General features: G+C 39.3%; 1 protein-coding gene across 2 annotated transcripts in view; it reads left to right on the top strand.

Moving 5' to 3' along the window:
- LOC132832357 (glycoprotein endo-alpha-1,2-mannosidase-like) overlaps positions 1-15554 on the top strand; it is a 33487-nt gene extending 17933 nt beyond the window's left edge. For both annotated transcript variants that reach the window (XM_060850304.1, XM_060850314.1), the window contains exon 5: positions 9151-15554. In XM_060850304.1, the coding sequence (XP_060706287.1) occupies positions 9151-9787 (637 nt within the window). In that variant the 3' untranslated portion in view covers positions 9788-15554. The remainder of the gene's footprint in view (positions 1-9150) is intronic.
- The last annotated feature ends 3149 nt before the right edge of the window (positions 15555-18703 follow it).

The following is an 18703-nucleotide window of genomic DNA, read 5'->3' as shown; positions in this document are numbered from 1 at the left end:
AGGATGTTGATAGTGGGTGATTGTGTGTCGGTAACCCCACTGATTACCAAGTGGTAGAGATTAGATTTTCTCTAATTGGAGATGGTCATTGCCTGACATCTGTGTGGCATAAACCTTACTTGCCATTTGTCAGCCCAAGCCTGGATATTGTCCAGATCTTGTTGCATTTGAACATGGACTGCATCAGAATCTGAGGACTTAGAAGTGGTGCTGAACCTTGTGCAATCATTAGTGAACATCCCAACATCTGAACTTATGATGTAGGGAAAGTCTTTGATGAAGCATTTGAAATTGATTGGGCCTAGAACACGACTCTGAAGAACTTGCACAGAGATGCCATGGATCTGAGATGACTAATTTCCAGCAACCATAATCATCCTACAGTGTGCCAGGTCTGACTCCAACCAGCAGAGAGTTTTCCCCTTGATTCCAGTCGATTTCAGTTTTGCTAGGACTCCTTGATGCCACTCTGGGTCTGCTGCAACCTTGATGTCAAGGGCTATCACTCCCATCTCATCTCTGGAATTCAGTGCCTTTGTCCAAGTTTGTACCAAGGCTGTAATGAGGTCACAAACTGAATGGTCCTAGCAGAAACTAAACTGAGCGTCAGTGAGCAGGTTGATTATGCCTTCTATCACTTTCCCGATGATTGAGCATAGATGGATGGGGAGATAATTGGCCAGGTTGGATTTGTCTTCTATTTTATGAGCAGGTTATACCTGGGCTATTTTTCACATTGTTGGGTAGATACCAGTGTTCCAGCTGCATTTCAACAGCTTAGCCAGGATCTGGAGTCAGGTGTAGGCCAGGTCAGGTGAGGATGGCAGATAGGATATTAGTGAGCCAGATGGGTTTTTCTTCAACAGTCAAAATGGATGCATTGTCATCAGAAGATTCTTAATTATAGATTTTTTTTATTGAATTCAAATTCCACCATCTGCCATGGCAGAATTCAAACTCTGATCCCCAGAACCTTACCTTAGTTCCTGAATTAGAAGTATCGGTTGTTGCCTCCATTTTGCTATTTCTGTTTCTCTCCTGAAAACTCACTATTATTTCTCTTGAATAATGCCATTTGATCTATCATGCTGACTAGTCATTTGAAAGGCAGTCCAATTAGTCATATTCACCTATTTTTTGCCCCCCACTTATCCTGTTCCATTTGAAAACCATTAAAGTCTGCTTCTACAACCCTTTTACTGTACATTCCTGATTAAAAGCATTTGCTTTTCAAAGAAAAGTATTGGTTTTCTTTTGGTCCTTCTGGCTCCTATTAAAGTTGGACTGTATTATTGCAAATATAAAGTGTTACATTTTGGTAAAACAAGTAAGGGCAGGACTTAAATAATTGATAGTAAGGCCCTGGGTAATTTTGTAGAACAGAGAGCCCTAGGGGTTCAGGTACGTAATTCTTTGAAACGTGTAGACAGGCTAGTTGAGAACGCATTTCGCACGCTTGCCTTCGTTGCTCAGACCTTTTGAGTATAAGAGTTGGGGCATCATGTTGAGATTGTACCTGATGCTGATAAGTCCTCATTCCTGATGAAAGGCTTTTGCCTGAAATGTCAATTTTCCTGCTCCTCAGTTGCTGCCTGACCTGTTGTGCTTTTCCAGCACCACACTCTCGACTCTAACCTCCAGCACCTGCAGTCCTCATTTTCGCCAGGATGCTGATAAGTCCTCTTCTGGAGTACTGTGTAAATTCTGGTCATCCTGCTATAGGAAGAATATTATTAATTTGGAAAGGGTTCAGAAAAGATTTACAATAATGTTGCTGGGAATGAAAAGTTTGAGTACTAAAGATAAGCTGGAACTTTTTTCACTGGAGAGTAGGAGGTTGAGGGTTGACACTAAAATCAGGAGGGGCATAGATAAGATGAATACCAAGGATCTTTTACCTAAGGTAGGCAGTTTAAAACTAGGGGCATATTTTTCAGGTGAGTGGAGAAAGATTCAAAAAAGGACATGGGGGTAACATTTTTAACACAGGCTAGTTTTTATGTTGAATGAACTGTCCGAGGAAGTGATGGGTACAGATACAGTGAAAACATTTATAAGATTTGGATAAGTACATGTGTTATGATATGGTGTAAACTCTCCTGCTTAATTTAAAACCAGCAACACAGAAAAGATTTATCCCGTGCAGTAATCGGTAAAAATCGAGTGGCCAAGAACTATTTAAAATAAAAATTAACAACTTTATTTCGTAAAGTATAACAGAGAATAATTAACTAACTACTTTTTACAATTTCTTTCTCTAACTCATCTTTTCCCTTCCCTTCTATAATACTATTCCAATAAAACTCCCAATTAAAATTTACAAAACAACACTTCTTATCTCAAAACCAGGCAGCTGTTGGTTCTGTTTGTCTTTAGATCTTTTCTCCTTGTTAGGAATTTTTGCGTTACAGGTTACTGATCAAAAAGACACTTTTAAGAAAGAGCTATTTTCAAGCAGTCTGTTTACATGCTGGGCCATGGCAGTTCTCCCCATAACTATTCAATTTTCCCTGAACTTATACTCCAGAACATCCGATTGTGTCATTGGTTTTTAAGATTGTCAATATACTCAATTTAATCTTGGTTGGAGTTTGATGTTTTGATTATAATTTAAATTGATAGGCCAATTTCAATTTTGTTTTTGTCTCTAAGCAACAAACTAATTAAGTGGTGCGACTCATTGTTACATTGTTACCATCTTTGAGTACACCTGGTGCTGGCATTCAGTAGTTCTGCTGTTTTTAATTCTGAAAGGTCCACCCATATCTTCATCACACCTCCCCATTAAGATAAAATGAACCATCATAATGCAAAGATGGCTTCATTTTTTTTTAAACACATACAGATAAGCTTCATATAAGTTCACCTTAACGTCTTCCCATATACCTGTTTATATATACATAAAACATTGAATAAAGACAAACCTCATGTAAACTCTATCATTTAAATCCGTGATAATACGTCTGCGATTGCATTCTTCTGACCCACAACATTCAAGATTTTTAAATTAGAAGTCTGTAATATAAGACTCCAATGAAATAGTCTCATTCTTATCTTTAAAACATTCTAAGAATGTAAGTGGATTATGGTCAGTGTACACAATCATCTCCGACTCATTGTTCGTGACAAACACATTAAAATGCTGTAAGGTCAGTACCAAACTCAATAGTTCCTTTTGATTGTGGAGTATTTCCTCCGGTGGACGTTGATCATCTTCGAAAAGTAACCAACTGGCAGTTCAATCCCATCCTCATTTTCCTGAAGGAATACATCTTCAACTCCAATGTCACTAGCATCGATGGTGACTTTAAAAGGTTTGAAAAGTTTGGTTAGATAAAACTGGTTTGGTGGTTAATATTGATTTCAAATGGTTGAATGCCTCCTGACGTGGTTCTGTCCACCATTTGTGGACACCGTTTATGTTTTTCTTCAGCAAATTGGTTAATGGTGCTACTACACTGCTGAAGTTTGGAACAAATTTCCGATAGAATCCACTGAGTCCTAAGAATCGAAGCACCTCTTTCTTCAAAGTTGGTCATGGAAATTCCTGGATAGCCTTCATCTTTGCATTCTGTGGGGTCAACCTTCCATGACCGATGTTATGTCCCAAGAACAACAACTCTGCTTTCGCGAATTCAGTTTTATTTAAGTTTATCACCAGTTTTCTTCTCGTAGTCATTCAAAAAGCTCTGCCAACTGTACCATGTGATCTTTCCAGGACTTAACGAAAGATCACAACATCATCCAAATAGACTGCACAGTTTGTTAACCCAGCCACAACTCTGTTCGTGAGTCTTTGGAATATGGTGGGTGCGTTCTTCATTCCAAAGGGCATATCACTTTAAACTGATATAGCCCATTTGGGGTTACAAACACAGAAATTTCTTTTGCCGTCTCTGATAAAGGTACCTGCCAGTAACCATCCATGAAGTCCAACTTGGTGATGTAACTGGCTTGTCTGACTCTCTTGGTACAGTCCTCCAATCTAAGAATTGGATGTGAGTCAGATTTGTAACAGTGTTGACCTTCCGATAATTCATGCAGAATCGTTAAGTCCCATCCAGTTTGGGAACGAAAATGATCGGCAAATTCCACTCGCTGTGGCTTGGTTCGATGATGTCCTCCTCAGGCATGGCCTCCATCTCCATCCGGACCTGTCTGGCATTGACAGGATTAAGCCGATAGGGGTAATGTTTTATCAGAGCAGTATTCCCAACATCTGCTTTGTACACGATAGCCTTAGTCTGAGAGTTTTTATCTGCCACCTTCTTCATTCTACACTGTCCCCTCTTTAGGTGCTGTTTAGCTAACTCACCTACTTGAGTTAATCTCTCCTTCACCTCCAATACATAATCTAATAGTGAGATCTCTAACTTTGGTCAGGTCAATTTTTCTTGAATTAATTTCAAAGGGCCCCTCACTTCATGACCGAATATTAACTGAAAGGGAGTAAACTGAATCGTATGGAGCATCTCTAATGGCAAATAATACGAATGAAATACCTTTATCCCAGTCATTCAGGTAGTCCTGATAGTATGCTCTCAACATGGTCTTCAAGGTCTGATACCACTTTCTCAAGCTCCCTGGGATTCAGGATGTCAACGCACTGGATTTAAAGTACTGTATACCGAAGCTAACTTCCTTGAAAAGCCTAGCACTAAAATTTGACCCTTGGTCCAACTGAATCTCTTTGGGTAGCCCATACCGTGTGATGAAAGCTACTAACCCCTCTACCACCTTTTTTGCCTTGAAACTCCGTAATGGAATTGCCTCCGGAAACCTGGTAGACACATCCCTTATGGTTAACCAGTAGTGGTTCCCACTTTTACTTTTCAGGAGGGGACTACACAATCAATTATAACCCGTGTGAAAGGTTCTTCGCTTGTAGGAATTGGCAACAAAAGTGCTGGTGTTTTTTACTGCCTTTGGCTTACCTACCATTTGGCATGTATGACACCTATGGCAAACGTTAACCACATCCTTGCGTGTTCCAAGCCAAGAAAAATGTTTTTGTACCTTAACCTGACTCTTTCATATCCCTAGGTGACCTCCTAAAGGTAGTTCATGTGGTACCCATAACACTTCCTGTCTGCTACCGGCAACACAATCTGGTGCACTTTGGCCCATTTCTCCTCTGCACTAACCTGTGGTGTCCATTTCTGTCTGAGGATTCTATCTTTCAGAAAATCACCCTGAGGAATGTTCTCTGCCTCTTTTTCATATATTTAGCTTTTATTTTCTTGTCTTGCTTTTGCAAGTCTCTTAGCTTTTCAGAACGAAACACTTCTGTCTGATCCTCTGCCTGTTTAGGTTTTTCCTGCACCGTTACATCAGACAGGGCATCTGCTAATTGAACCTTGGCTGCTTCGTCTTTCTCTTTCCTTTTTGCTTCATGTTGTGACTTATGATGAGATTCCCTACAGTGTGGAAACAAGCTCTTCGGGCCAAAAAGTCCACACCGACCCTCCGAAGACTTACCCCCCCCCCCCCCCCCCCACCTCCGACTAATGCACTTAACGTTATGGGCAATTTAGCACGGCCAATTCACCTGACCTGCACACCTTTTGGACTGTGGGAGGAAACCCACGCAGACACGGGGCGAATGTTCAAACTCCACACGGACAGTTGCCCAAGGCTGGAATCTAACCTGGGACCCTGATTGTCTGAGGCAGCAGGGCTAACCATGGCACCACCGTGCTGCCCCCAATAGGATCTGATTACCACAGTCTGGGAAAATACCAGGATATTTGTGTTTTAACTCAGTTTCTTGGCCTTCCTTGGGCTTCTCCACAACAAGGCGCGTCATTCCCACCTTGGATCCTGCCAAATCATTTCGAAGAACAAACAGAATTCCTAGAACTGACACTCAGTCACTCCCACTGTAATTTCACCAGTCTGAAGTTGGCACTCCAACCTGATCTTACGCAGGGGAATGCTAAATTTCTGTCTGTCTATCCCATAAATTATCATACTGTCAGGTAACAGATCAGAAAGAGTGAATATTTGCTCGCCCCTTACTATCAGCGACTGGTTAGATCCTGTATCTCAAAATTATAACTACTTGCCCCTCCCCCTGTTATTTCTGAGGTGAATTCTTTGTAGAGATCAGGTACTAACTCCATACCAACTCCTAGGCTGTGCACTCTCCTGCAGCTCCTCAGCTCTTCTTGGGGTTTCCTTTACTACCTTCACTAATGCCACTGGCTTAGCTTCTTTTTCAACATCTTTTCCCACAGCACCTTTCTTTAATGACCAGCACTATGTCTTTACGTGTTCCACTTTATCACCGTGCTGAGGCCTTTGACCTCCTTTCTACCCTCTTGGGCTTCTTCTTTACCCTGTGGTAAAATCTCTACTCTTGGTTTAGTAGTGTAGGATCTCCCCTTCTCCTAACTTCTATTCCTCACAGGACGAAATTCTGGCCAGAAGCTTGTCTTATGCACCAACATGTATTCATCTGCTAATTCTGCTGCTCTACTCGTTTCCTGAACTTTCTGTTCCTCCAAATGAATTCTTACCATCCCTGGAAGTGAGTTTTTAAACTCTTCCAGCAGAATAATCGCTCTTGGAGCCTCAAATGTCCTATCTGTTTTCAAACACACACCCATTGATCAAATTGACTATGTTTCATTCTTCCGAACTCAACATAAGTTTGACCTGGTTCCTCCTTTGTGTTTCTGAACCACTGCCTATATGCTTCTGGTACAATTCATAAGCACTTAAAATTGCCTGTTTAATCTCTTCATACCTCATCTGACAATGTGGCGAATATCTCACTAGCTCTGCCTACCAATTTAGTCTGAACTAGCATTACCCATAAATCCTCGGGCCACTTAATCCGCCTTGCCAGTATTTCAAATGAAATAAAGAAAGCTTCAACATCTTTATCATCAAAATGTGGCAGAGCTTTGACATATTTATATATAGTAGTAAAAAGTGAGGTCTGCAGATGCTGGAGATCACAGCTGAAAATGTGTTGCTGGTCAAGCACAGCAGGTCAGGCAGCATCCAAGGAACAGGAAATTTGACGTTTTGGGCCAGAGCCCTTCATCAGGTCCGTCGAATTTCCTGTTCCTTGGATGCTGCCTGACCTGCTGTGCTTTGACCAGCAACACATTTTCAGCATATGTATATATCCTGTATACTTCTATTTAACTGTCCATCCTGTTTTTGCTGATTAGGTCACAACTTCTCAAGTTCATATCTCTCGCTCTCTCTCTCTCTCTCGCTCTCTCTCTCTCGCTCGCTCTCGCTCTCGCTCTCGCTCTCGCTCTCGCTCTCGCTCTCGCTCTCGCTCTCGCTCGCTAATTCTAAAAGTATGGTCTTTTTCTTTTCTTCTAAACTTTCTTGGCAAATTTGAGAAACTATTTTAAGACCCATTATTCTCACTTCTAATTTCATCAACCACAAGTTACCGAAATTAAACAAATTGTCTCACCTACGTTTTATTTAAAGATCCAGGACACTAACCTGCAAGTGTTTAAATCTCCTGGAATTTTTGTACCCCCAAATCTATTCAAATCTATATAAACCAGTTCAGATCACAGACCCAAGCCCCCAAACTGTTAAAACATAGGGTAAACTCTCCTGCTTAATTTAAAACTAGCAACACAGGAATGTTTTATCCAGTGCAGTAATCTGTAAAAATTGAGTGACCAAGAAGTATTTAAAGTAAAGATTAACAACTTTATTTCTTAAAATATAAAAGAAAATAATTAACTAACAACTATTTAAAATGTTTTTTTTCCTAACCTATCTTTTACCTTCCCTTCTATAATAGTCCAATAAAACTCCCAATTAAAATTTACAAAACAACACTTCTTATCTCAAAATCAGACAGCTGTAGGTTCTTGGCTTCAGATCTTCCTGTGTCATCTCTTCTTGTGACATGGTGGCTCAGTGGTTAGCACTGCTGCCTCACAGCACCAGAGTCCCAGGTTCCATTCCAGCTTTGGACGATTGTCTGTGTGGAGTTTGCACATTCTCCCTGTGTCTGCGTGGGTTTCCTTCAGGTGCTCAGGTTTCCTCCTACAGTCCAAAGATGTGCAGGTTAGGTGAATTTGCCATGCTAAATTGCCTGTAATGTTAGATGTAGGGGAATGGGTCTGGGAGGGTTGCTCTTCGAAGAGTCGGTGTGGACTTGTTGGGCCGAAGGGCCTGTTTCCACACTAAGTAATCTAATCTGGGAATTTCTGTATTATATGTTACTGATCGATATGGTACTTTTAAGAGAGAGTTATTTTCAAGCAGTCCGTTTACATGCTGGGCCATATTAGTTCTCCCCTCAACTGTTCAATTTTCCCTGGTCTTATTCTCCATGGCATCAGATTGCGTCATTGGCTTTTAAGATTGAATTGAGTATATTGACAATCTTGGTTGGAGTTTGATATGTTTTGGGTATAATTTTAACTGATTGGCCGAATTCAGATTTGTTTTTGTCTCCAAGCAACAAACTAATCAAGTGGTTCAAATCAGTGTTACATTGTTACCGTTTTTAAGAACACTTGGTGCTGTAGTTCTGTTGCTTCTAGTTCTCTTAAAGGTATACCCACATCTTCATAACGTGTAGGAAAGGCTTGGAGGTAAGTGAGAGTAGTTTGGTTTTGGAACATGGTTGGCATGGACTAGTTGGACTGAAGGATCTCTTTCCATGCTTTCTATGCTTGTCTTCTCATTCTTTGCAAATGTCATTTTTCATTTCTATGCATTAAGTTGTATCTGTGCCTGCCCAGTATATCTGTCACCCAGGTGTCTGTTACTGTTTACCTCACTGTGACTACATTTCAGTTTTATGTTCTGGGCAATCTGAGATATTATGTCCTACATATGAGTCCAAGTCATTGGCATTTATGAAAAAGAGTAGTACTTCCAACATAGACCACAGTTTGTATTTCCCCTCACCCTGATTTGAAAGAGTAAGTAAGCATTACTTTGTTTACTGCTCTTACCCTATTTCACATCCACACTACCACTGACTGTCCCATTAATCCCATTGCTTTGTTCGCAGAATTGGAACTTGTTAATGAATGTTGCAAGGTTAACTTCAGTCCTTATGTTACAAATGGACTGCATTTACTGGATAATAATGTTGGAATTGAATGATGTATTTGTGATAAAGGCTTGTGAATAATACTTTTTTTTCCTTTGTAGATATGGATCCCATCCTGCATTTTACAGGCACAAGACGAGTGCAGGAAGATATCTTCCAATGTTCTACATTTATGACTCGTACTTAATAAGCCCAGGGTCTTGGGCCAATCTTCTCTCTGTATCTGGATCTCACAGTCTTCGAAACACTCAATACGATGCACTATTCATTGCCCTAATTGTCGAAGAAAAGCATAAAAATGAAATTCTTCAGGCTGGTTTTGATGGAATGTACACTTATTTTGCAACAAATGGATTCTCCCATGGCTCTTCCCATCACAACTGGCAAGCGATAAAAGACTTTTGTGATAGTAATAACCTTATGTTTATTCCCAGTGTGGGACCTGGTTATATAGACACTAGCATAAGGGCTTGGAACAATCACAATACTAGAAACCGAGTCAATGGGAAGTATTATGAGACTGCTTTAAGTACTGCCCTCCTAGTGCGTCCAGAAATAATCACTATAACTTCCTTTAATGAATGGCATGAAGGAACTCAGATTGAAAAAGCTGTTCCTAAGAAGTCCAGTCAGTTTGTTTATCTGGACTATCTGCCTCACAAGCCAGACATCTACCTAGAGCTGACTCGTAAATGGGCAGAAAAGTTTCGCAGTGCGAAAGAACAATGGTTGATGTGACATTTTTGTCTTGAGAATGGGAATAGAATGATTTTAAGGTCTAGCATCAAATATTACAAAGTAGAATTTTTTTTTGTTTTAGGGTAGGAAGCTCTGGAGAAAAGTTGGCTTTGGCTAATTTGGATCATCTTAAAGTCTTGTAAAGTCAAAGAAGTGAGTTGATATATTTGGTTAGAAGATACTGTACACTAAAAATGTGACATTTGTGAAACTTTACATGATTTTTTTTGTTAAAGGCAGTAACTTAAGCTAAGTATTGTTTTAACAGAGTAGGTCCAAGTTACCATTCTTCATTTGTACCCCTGAATCAAATGTCTGCTGAGAGTTCAACCATTTCGAGTATTATTCAGACTACATTTCGAGTCCTAGAAATGTACAGCATGGAAACAGACCCTTCGGACCAACCTGTCCATGCCGACCGGATATCCCAACCCAATCTAGTCCCACCTGCCAGCACCCGACCCATATCCCTCCAAGCCCTTCCTATTCATGTTGCAATTGTACCAGCCTCCACCATTTCCTCTGAAAGCTCATTCCATACACGTACTACCCTCTGTGTGAAAACGTTGCCCCATAGGTCTCTCTTTATATCTTTCCCTTCTCACCTTGAACCTATGCCCTCTAGTTCTGAACTCCCTCATCCCAGAGAAAGGATCTTGTCTATTTATCCTATCCATGTCCCTCATGATTTTATATACCTCCATAAGTCCACCCCTCAGCCTCTGAAGCTCCAGGGAAAACAGCCCTAGCCTGTTCAACCTTTCCATATATAGCTCAAATCCTCCAACCCTGGCAACATCCTTGTAACTCTTTTCTGAACCCTTTCAAGTTTCACAACACTTTACCGATAAGAAGGAGACCAGAATTGCATGCCATATTCAACTGTGGCCTAACAAATGTCCTGTACAGCTGCAACATGACCTCCCAACTCCTGTACTCAATACTCTGACCAATAAAATAAAGCATAGCCAATGCCTCCTTCACTATCCTATCTACCTGTGACTTCACTTTTAAGGAGCTATGAACCTGTACTCCAAGGTCTCTTTGGTCAGCAACACTCCCTAGGACATTACCATTAAGTGTATAAGTCTGCTAAGATTTGCTTTCCCAAAATGCAGCACCTCACATTTCTATTATGACTTATGCCTGTGTGCATGGTTGTAGTGATCATGACTGGTAATTTTGGAAGGTTGATTTCCTTCCAACCCCAGAGGTGCTAAGAGGAATAGTTGTCCAAGTATCACAGCACAAACCAGGTATCTAAACTAGGACTCTACTGTATGTCATGTATGGCTCAGTGTTGCCATGTAACAAAGTTGCCAACTGAGCTTGCAGTAGCAGCTGTTGATTAACTTTAATTGTAAATTCGTAACTTCGGTTGTTACGACACTTAACATATCTGAGCATTTGGAAGCTTTTTATTGCATAATTAAAATTAAAGCATGCCAGAATAGGTCTTCTGGTAAGTTAAGTGATGCATCAGACTTGCATTGAACCTCTCCTCATCTTTTATATTTCAGTTATTCTTACCAATGAGTGCTACAGAATGTTTAAATTGTTGTGGATTCACATCCAGTAACGGGTTTCTTGTGTTCTTCCAGCATCTACATTGCAAAGATGTTATTTGAGGAGATTCATAAGAAAATATCATGCTGAGGTTTGGGAAGGATGGACTTAGAGATTAATTCTGGTTTTTCAACTCGTATTGAGGTCAGAAATAAGCACTAGGCGGTGCAGAATCTTGCATTGCTGCGAGCATGCTGGTTACCTGATTCCATCCTGGACAGATTTCTCATGACCAAGTCAGCCTCCAAGTTTGCAAAATCAATGGGGTCAAGTTAGCTTTCTCTTTCTCTCTCTCTCACTCATGAGAGAAAGTGAAAACTGCAGATGCTGGAGATCGGAATTGAAGAGTATGGTGCTGGCAAAGCACAGCAAGTGAAACAGCATCCGAGGAGCAGGAGATTCTACGTTTTGGGCATTAGCCCTTCATCAGGAATGATGAATGAAGGGCTTATGCCCCATAATGTCGACTGTCCTGCTCCTTGGATGCTGCCTGACTTGCTGTGCTTTGCCAGCACCACGCACTCGACTGTCCTGCTCTCGTGTTCTGCCCAACAGCCAGAGCTTACTTGTTATCCTTAACTGGGCAGCAAGCTTACCCTCAACTGTGTGACAAAATACAATCACACAAAGAAGGATTCTGATGTCTAGTTGAGCCTGAGGACAAGGTTTAAACGCACAGAGACGAAATCTTACCATTAATGTATTTGTGCATAAACCTGTAAAATTGTGCACATTTCTTGAGATCTTTTTCAAGTTTGCGAAATTATGTCCTATTTAATTGGTTTTATTTAAATTTCCTTCATTATGCTGAGCATACATAACTTTGTAGTTGGTCGATTTGTGTATTCCAGACTTTAATACTTGAATTTTTTCTTGCTTTTACGCCTTTTACTGCACCTGTGGATTTCTTTATTTGTTGATTTAATAGTGAATGGCTGTCAGATTTCAAAATCATATTAGAGAATGTTTTTGATTATTTAATGACTTGAATGTATAACAACATCTCAGCATTTTTTATATTGCAATCTGAAGTGGGACAAGTTTATTTGCTCTTAAGTAACCCTTTTGAGGACGCAAACTTCCACAGTGCTGACTGAGTTTTCCAAATATGTTTCTTAAGGACCAGATATTTTCCAGTGCTGCTAGAACATTTGTGCAGTTAGGTCTGTTGTTTTCTGATTTACTCCCCAAACTAAAGTAAAACTTTAGTCCGTAATAGGGTTCTGAAATAGTGAACAGAAAATTAGTGAGAAGCTTTTACACTGGTAGCAATCTCAATGCTTAAATTTTGAATATGCACTGGCCAGCATTGTTTTGTGATTTACTTGTTTAATTTGAAAAATATGTTGACAAGAGTGGAAATATAATTTTTTTTCTAAGCACTAACATTGAAGATTTAGGTTTTTGAGTTTGAACAAACTGTATGATCTACCTTTGGAGAATATACCCAGCATTTTGATTTTTGTCGAGAAATATGAAACATCTGTGATTTTAGATCATTACTTGTTATATCTTTTCTTTGACTTAATTTCACAATTAACTTGCTATGATTTTAATTTGTAACTTTCCCTGGTGTAGATGGGCTTTACATTCTGTTGTTTATATTTTTCCTGGAGTTAAGAAGTCACTGAAGATATTTTCAATTTTCTCCTGTGGTATTATGTTAATTGCTACGCGATAACAGGTGACACTCACAAGTTTCAATTCCGCCCTCTAACAACTATCTGTGTGGAGTTTACATGTTCTGCCCATGTGTGTGGATTTCCTCCCCCAGTTCAAAGATGTGCAGATTAGGGTAGATTGGTCATGCTAAATGGCCCATACTGTTCAGGGATGTATAGGCTAGCTGGGTTAACCATTGGAAATGCAAGGTTACAGCGGTAGGGTAGGGGGTGGGTCCAAGTGGGATGCTCTTCGGAGGATCAGTGTGGACACGAATGGGCTGGATGGCTTGCTTCCACACTCTAGGAATTCTATTATAATAATACAGGAAAGGTGAAATTTTGTAATTGTTAAAGTGATACTTAAAGTTTCTGGTCTTCAAGGGCAGTTATATTAGATCATAGTGTCAGTGAGGACCTTTTCATTGACGTTTCAGGCCAAGTATTACACAAAATTGCTACATTACAGAACCAATAAAGCAGAGGTCTATTTGAATAATCCGTTGACAGCATTTATATTTCACAATGGTAGTTTGAAAAAGTGGTGATACCAATAAAAATGATTATGAATCTGCATTATATTCAAAAGCTTATTGGTTCACTCATGCTTTGCACGGAAGAAATCTTGCCATCTTTACCAGTCCAGCCTGTATGTGACTCCAATTCTCCCCACATGTTTTTCTTACATGGCGGCAAAAAACGTCTGATCCAAAAGATCTGGAGATCAAGTGTCACCTGCCTCAGATGTATGTCAGATCACATCCAAGCAGGTTGATTAAAAATGACCACATGTGCATGATTGATTCATAACTACATACTGCAATGGTCCAGCAATAAGTTTTCTTAAACTGCTTGCTTTCAAAAAGGAGGTCCACTGGCTCCTTCTCAGGGAAACTTGAAGTGTGCAATAAATATTGACCTTGCCAGCCATGGCTGTGTTTTGAGAATGAATTCAAAACATGTTTGGGCATATGCTAACCAGCATATGCAGACATTTGAGATGATCGTGAGGATTGACGCCACCAGTGTGCTCATAAAACAGCATTATGTGTAGAAATTTCATATCTATTTTTAATGTGATCCTTGAACAAATTTCTGTGTTTTGTGCATGTTTTATTTGCGATTGATTGCAGGGAAGAAGAACTGTTTTGAAATTTTGTCTTCAGACTGTTTTGCTAGTTCAGGGAAATGTTAAGTTTGTTGTGCTAATCCCACCAGTTTCGGTCAGTACCAGCCTATCTGATTATGTAACATAGATACGTTGGGGTGAGCTCTTTCTATCCCTCAAGCAGTAACACTGAACCTTGCTTGTCCTTCAGAATTTATGCAGTTGTACTGTTGAGTGTTAATATTCTTTCATTGTTTTTTGCCTTTCTCGATCAGTGTATATTTGTTTGAACCACTTACCTATCCTGATCAAAAAAAAGTGCATTATGTAGCCAGGTGGCACTGCACATCTGAATAGCAGTCATGGCTGCCTTCAGTGGAATATTTGTTCTGATGAAAGCTATATCTGGTTGTAGCAAGCCACTGGGGTATGCAAGAGGTGAAGACCAAATCAGTAGGATTATATATCACTTTTTATTAAGTGATGTAAAGCCAAATTCTTGATTCAAAAACTCTCTTCTAAGCTTTATAAAATATAAGTTGAAATTTGTGAAGTTTTACTTTTGCAGTCTAAGTGCTAAAGCTCAGAGTGGAGAGCAATACTTGAAAGAAAATGGATACATTCCACCAGTTAAATAAAAAGCAAAATATATTTATAATTGAAGTTGGCTTACAGTGCCGAATCTTCTATTGGTTTGGTAAAAGCAAAGATTGCAATTTTTAATTGTCCTGACTTTTTGGGTAATTTTCATTTTAGAAGACAATGGGGCAAATGTATATTTTGCATGAATTGTTTAATAGTTGTACTTTGTTACTGCAATATACTTAATTTTACATGATTTCCACTTGTTTCAGATATTAAAATTTTTAAATTAGTCAAGTTGGGGCTTAGATCTATGTACAGTGCAGTATGTGGAAATACTAAATGTAACATTTCAATGTTATGGAATGAAGCAGAAAACAAATATTGCACTTAAGTTTTAGCACACCAAAGTAGTTTTATAAAGTTTATGCCTCAGTACAACTAGCTAATTTCTGTCAATGTTATTTGAGTCTTTCACATGTCTAACTTTCTGTTTATTTACGTAGATAATAGGAACAGCATTATATTTGATTGGGGGTAATTGAAATGTTAGCCAGGTGTTTAAACTTGCTCTTTCCAATAAGGCTGAAAAGGAAGAGAATTCTAGAATCAGGTAAACATTAGTGGAGAATAACTTGAACCAAAGGGACCTCACTGTGGAAGCAAAGATGGTTTGGATAGTCCATTACATTTATAAAACAGACTAGACCTCAGTCTCAATTTAAAGGACTAAAAATAAGTATGTTATTTTGTTTGCGTATGATCAGCTACCTATACAAATGGAAACTAATTGACAAGTTTCAGTATAGACTGTACTGTTATAATGCATGAACCACAAAATGAAGAGAATAAAAATCCATACCACTGTATTTTGAATTGTCTGATTTTTTTTTCATCCAGTTGTTTAAGAACTTTTTTTGTTACATAATTCTTGATTAATTCATAAGAGAATTTTGATATGCATTTTTTAACTTTGTTCCTGCAGTTTACAAAATCATATATTGTTAGTAACATCATTTTTTAAGGAGTTGATACACAGTGATGCAAAGACATTGCTTAAATGTTCTTGCTGAAAAGTTAAAACCATTTGGAACCTATTAAAATAGGACAGTTTTGAATTCTATTGTCACAATGCATAGTGATGCCTTTTTTGGAAGTTCAGAAAATTATGGTTTTAAATGTGTAGTATTATATATTCAATACTGTACGCATCTTGTATTTTGCTCATACACTGAGGAACAAGGTCTTTAGAACACGCATGAGCGGGATTGAACCAATGGCATTTGGTGTTGATGTCAAAAGTATGGTCCATTGGATAAACTGTAAGAAAAGTGAACCATAATACTGATGAAACAGGGCCCTAGTAATATTTTCTACTATATCATTTTTGTTGTTCCTATGAAAAGCATGATAGGGAAGTTTACTTTTTTTGCTTTATGATCCTCATGGAAAATTGACTAGAAATGACTGGAAGTTTGAATTTACTTTTTAAAGTTAATAGCTGACAAATAACACAGCAAGATTCCATATCTTCAGATGTTACCTGTTACTAAAGCCTAAATCTTTCTTTGACTAAATAGTGTCTTTGCAGAAAATGTGACGATGTTCCTTTGACAAGATTATGGTGTCCTTGGCTTTTTTTTCCAGAGAGGTCGTAAAAGACCCAGACTCCGAAAAGCCTGGGGTTGAATGGTTTTAGGGCCAATTTGATTATAGCTAAACAGATGCTGCCTCAGGCAAAGGCTTTTAAGTTTTAAAAAGAAACAATGATGGATGTAGCCAGATATCCCAGCTTAACCTTCCTCTGGTTTGGTTTTTAGTAAAGTAGTGGTTTGAAGCTGTTGGACCCAAAGAAGCAGGTTCATGCTGGTCCTCTCTCTCTGGCTTCTCTCCTGTAAACCTCTGTGTTTGATTTCACCTTGTGTGCCAAGAGGTGTTTATAGGTATTGCTGCAAGTATTTGGAACAGCATCATTAAATTGAGATAATTTGTTGGGTTTTTGGAAAGCTTAAGTTATTCTGTATTCTGTTCCCTTATGTTTGTGTTACACTCAGTAATCTTGTAAATAAATTCTGTTTTGTTTCAAGCTGAAAATGTGTTGCTGGTTAAAGCACAGCAGGTTAGGCAGCATCTCAGGAATAGGGAATTCGACGTTTCGAGCATAAGCCCTTCATCAGGAATGTGAAGGGCTTATGCTCGAAACGTCGAATTCCCTATTCCTGAGATGCTGCCTAACCTGCTGTGCTTTAACCAGCAACACATTTTCAGCTGTGATCTCCAGCATCTGCAGACCTCATTTTTTACTGTTTTGTTTAAAACCTAGTGGTTTGACCAGCAGCATCTTTATACCTGCTTAAAATTACTAGCAAATTTAGGGTGTGGGCTACCTTCTTAAAATGTTTTGAGGTGGGGCTGGCCTGTTTCATCATAATAACTTGCATTTTAAATCACAGAGGAGTCCTGTTTTGATTTCAGCATAAAAGGAGGCTATTCAACCTATTGTGTCCACACCCATTCTCCAGCAAGCATTATGACCTAATGCCATACACCTATACCCTTCGCATTGTTTCTATTCAAATAACCATTCCCTTCCTGAATGCCTCAATTGAATCTGGCTCCACCACTTTTGCACATTGTTTCCCAGAGCTGAACCATGCAATGTGTGATAAAGCTTTTTCCTCTCATTACATTTACAAAACACTTGAAATATCTGCTGTCTTATTTTGCTGTTCTTTTTAATATGGAAACAGTTTCTCTAGTCTTTTGATGATTTTGAAACTTCTACCTAACAGCTATCCCAAGTGCACATTTTTATTTTATTTTCTCTGTCCTTTATTTTTCACAGAACTGTGGAATTATTTGTCTTGTCTTTTTGAGGGAATACACCAACTGTACCCCAACCAAATCCTCTTGAAGGTAGTTGATTGTTCAGCCGTGCTCTTTTTCCCCATCAACTTTACATTCAAATCTATTAAGCCCAGTTCTGTTTTTACCCCATTCATATTAGCACACTCGGTTGTTATTCTGGATTGCTTATTTTCCTTTTCTGTTATTATCCTAAACCTTTAGGATATGATGAATCCTGTCTCCTGAATATTCCCTCAATGCACTTGATCTACTTGGCTCTTGTCACTTCCAAGAACCAGGTTCAACAGAGCATTCTTTCTTGTTGGACTAGGCATGTACTGCTGTAAGAAAATTTCCTGAAGCTTTTCCTAGGATGAGGAATTTTTTCTGAGAGCCATTACCCTCTCCTGCTTAAACTACAGCTATGCCAGTCTACATTCTACTAGTTGCCAATTGTAACCACTCTTTAATGTTCTCCTCTCTAATTTTCCTTCATTTTGTTCCCCTACAGTTCAAGAGGGTGGTGCCAAATTAGAGGGTTCGATCTGGGATAAGGTGGGGACAGGGGAAATAAGGAAACTGGGGAAATCAACACTGATTCTCTGTGTTTGGAGGGGCCCATGGTGGAAGATGATGCGTTCTTCCTCTAGGTATCGGGTGGCTAGAGTTTTGCTGTGGAGGGGGCCAAGGACTTGATGTCCTTGGGGGAGTGGGAGTTGAAATGTTTGACCACAGGGATTGATTGGTGCGTGTCCCAGAGATGTTCTCTGAAAGGTTCTGCAAGAAGGCAGTCTTACCAATGCTACCTTGGCCCTCTGTACTTTCATCCTATGGGAATAAGGAGGTAGCTTCAAGTGGGAGCTAGACATTTCTGAACAGAGGTTGTGAAGTTGCTGGCTGTGCCTGTGCCTGTGAAGTGTCATGGTTAATGCTTAGCAGTGATGTGCAATGAAATAGACTGACAGCAAGGTTACTGTGAGAATTGCAGTAGAATGTATTTTCTCAGTCTCAGCATCCCAACAGGAACCCTGCAATCATTTTTTTTACTAAAATTGATCAGACTGACATTCATTTTATCTGCATTATTTGTGTCAGTGTGCTTTCAGTATACTGATGTGTACACATCCTATATGTACATTGTTGTAATCCCAG

Source organism: Hemiscyllium ocellatum, chromosome 3 (genome assembly GCF_020745735.1).
Source record: "Hemiscyllium ocellatum isolate sHemOce1 chromosome 3, sHemOce1.pat.X.cur, whole genome shotgun sequence".
NCBI classification, from domain to species: domain Eukaryota; kingdom Metazoa; phylum Chordata; class Chondrichthyes; order Orectolobiformes; family Hemiscylliidae; genus Hemiscyllium; species Hemiscyllium ocellatum.
The sequence above is the reverse complement of the archived record's forward strand: the minus strand, read 5'-3'. Positions and strand labels throughout refer to the sequence as shown.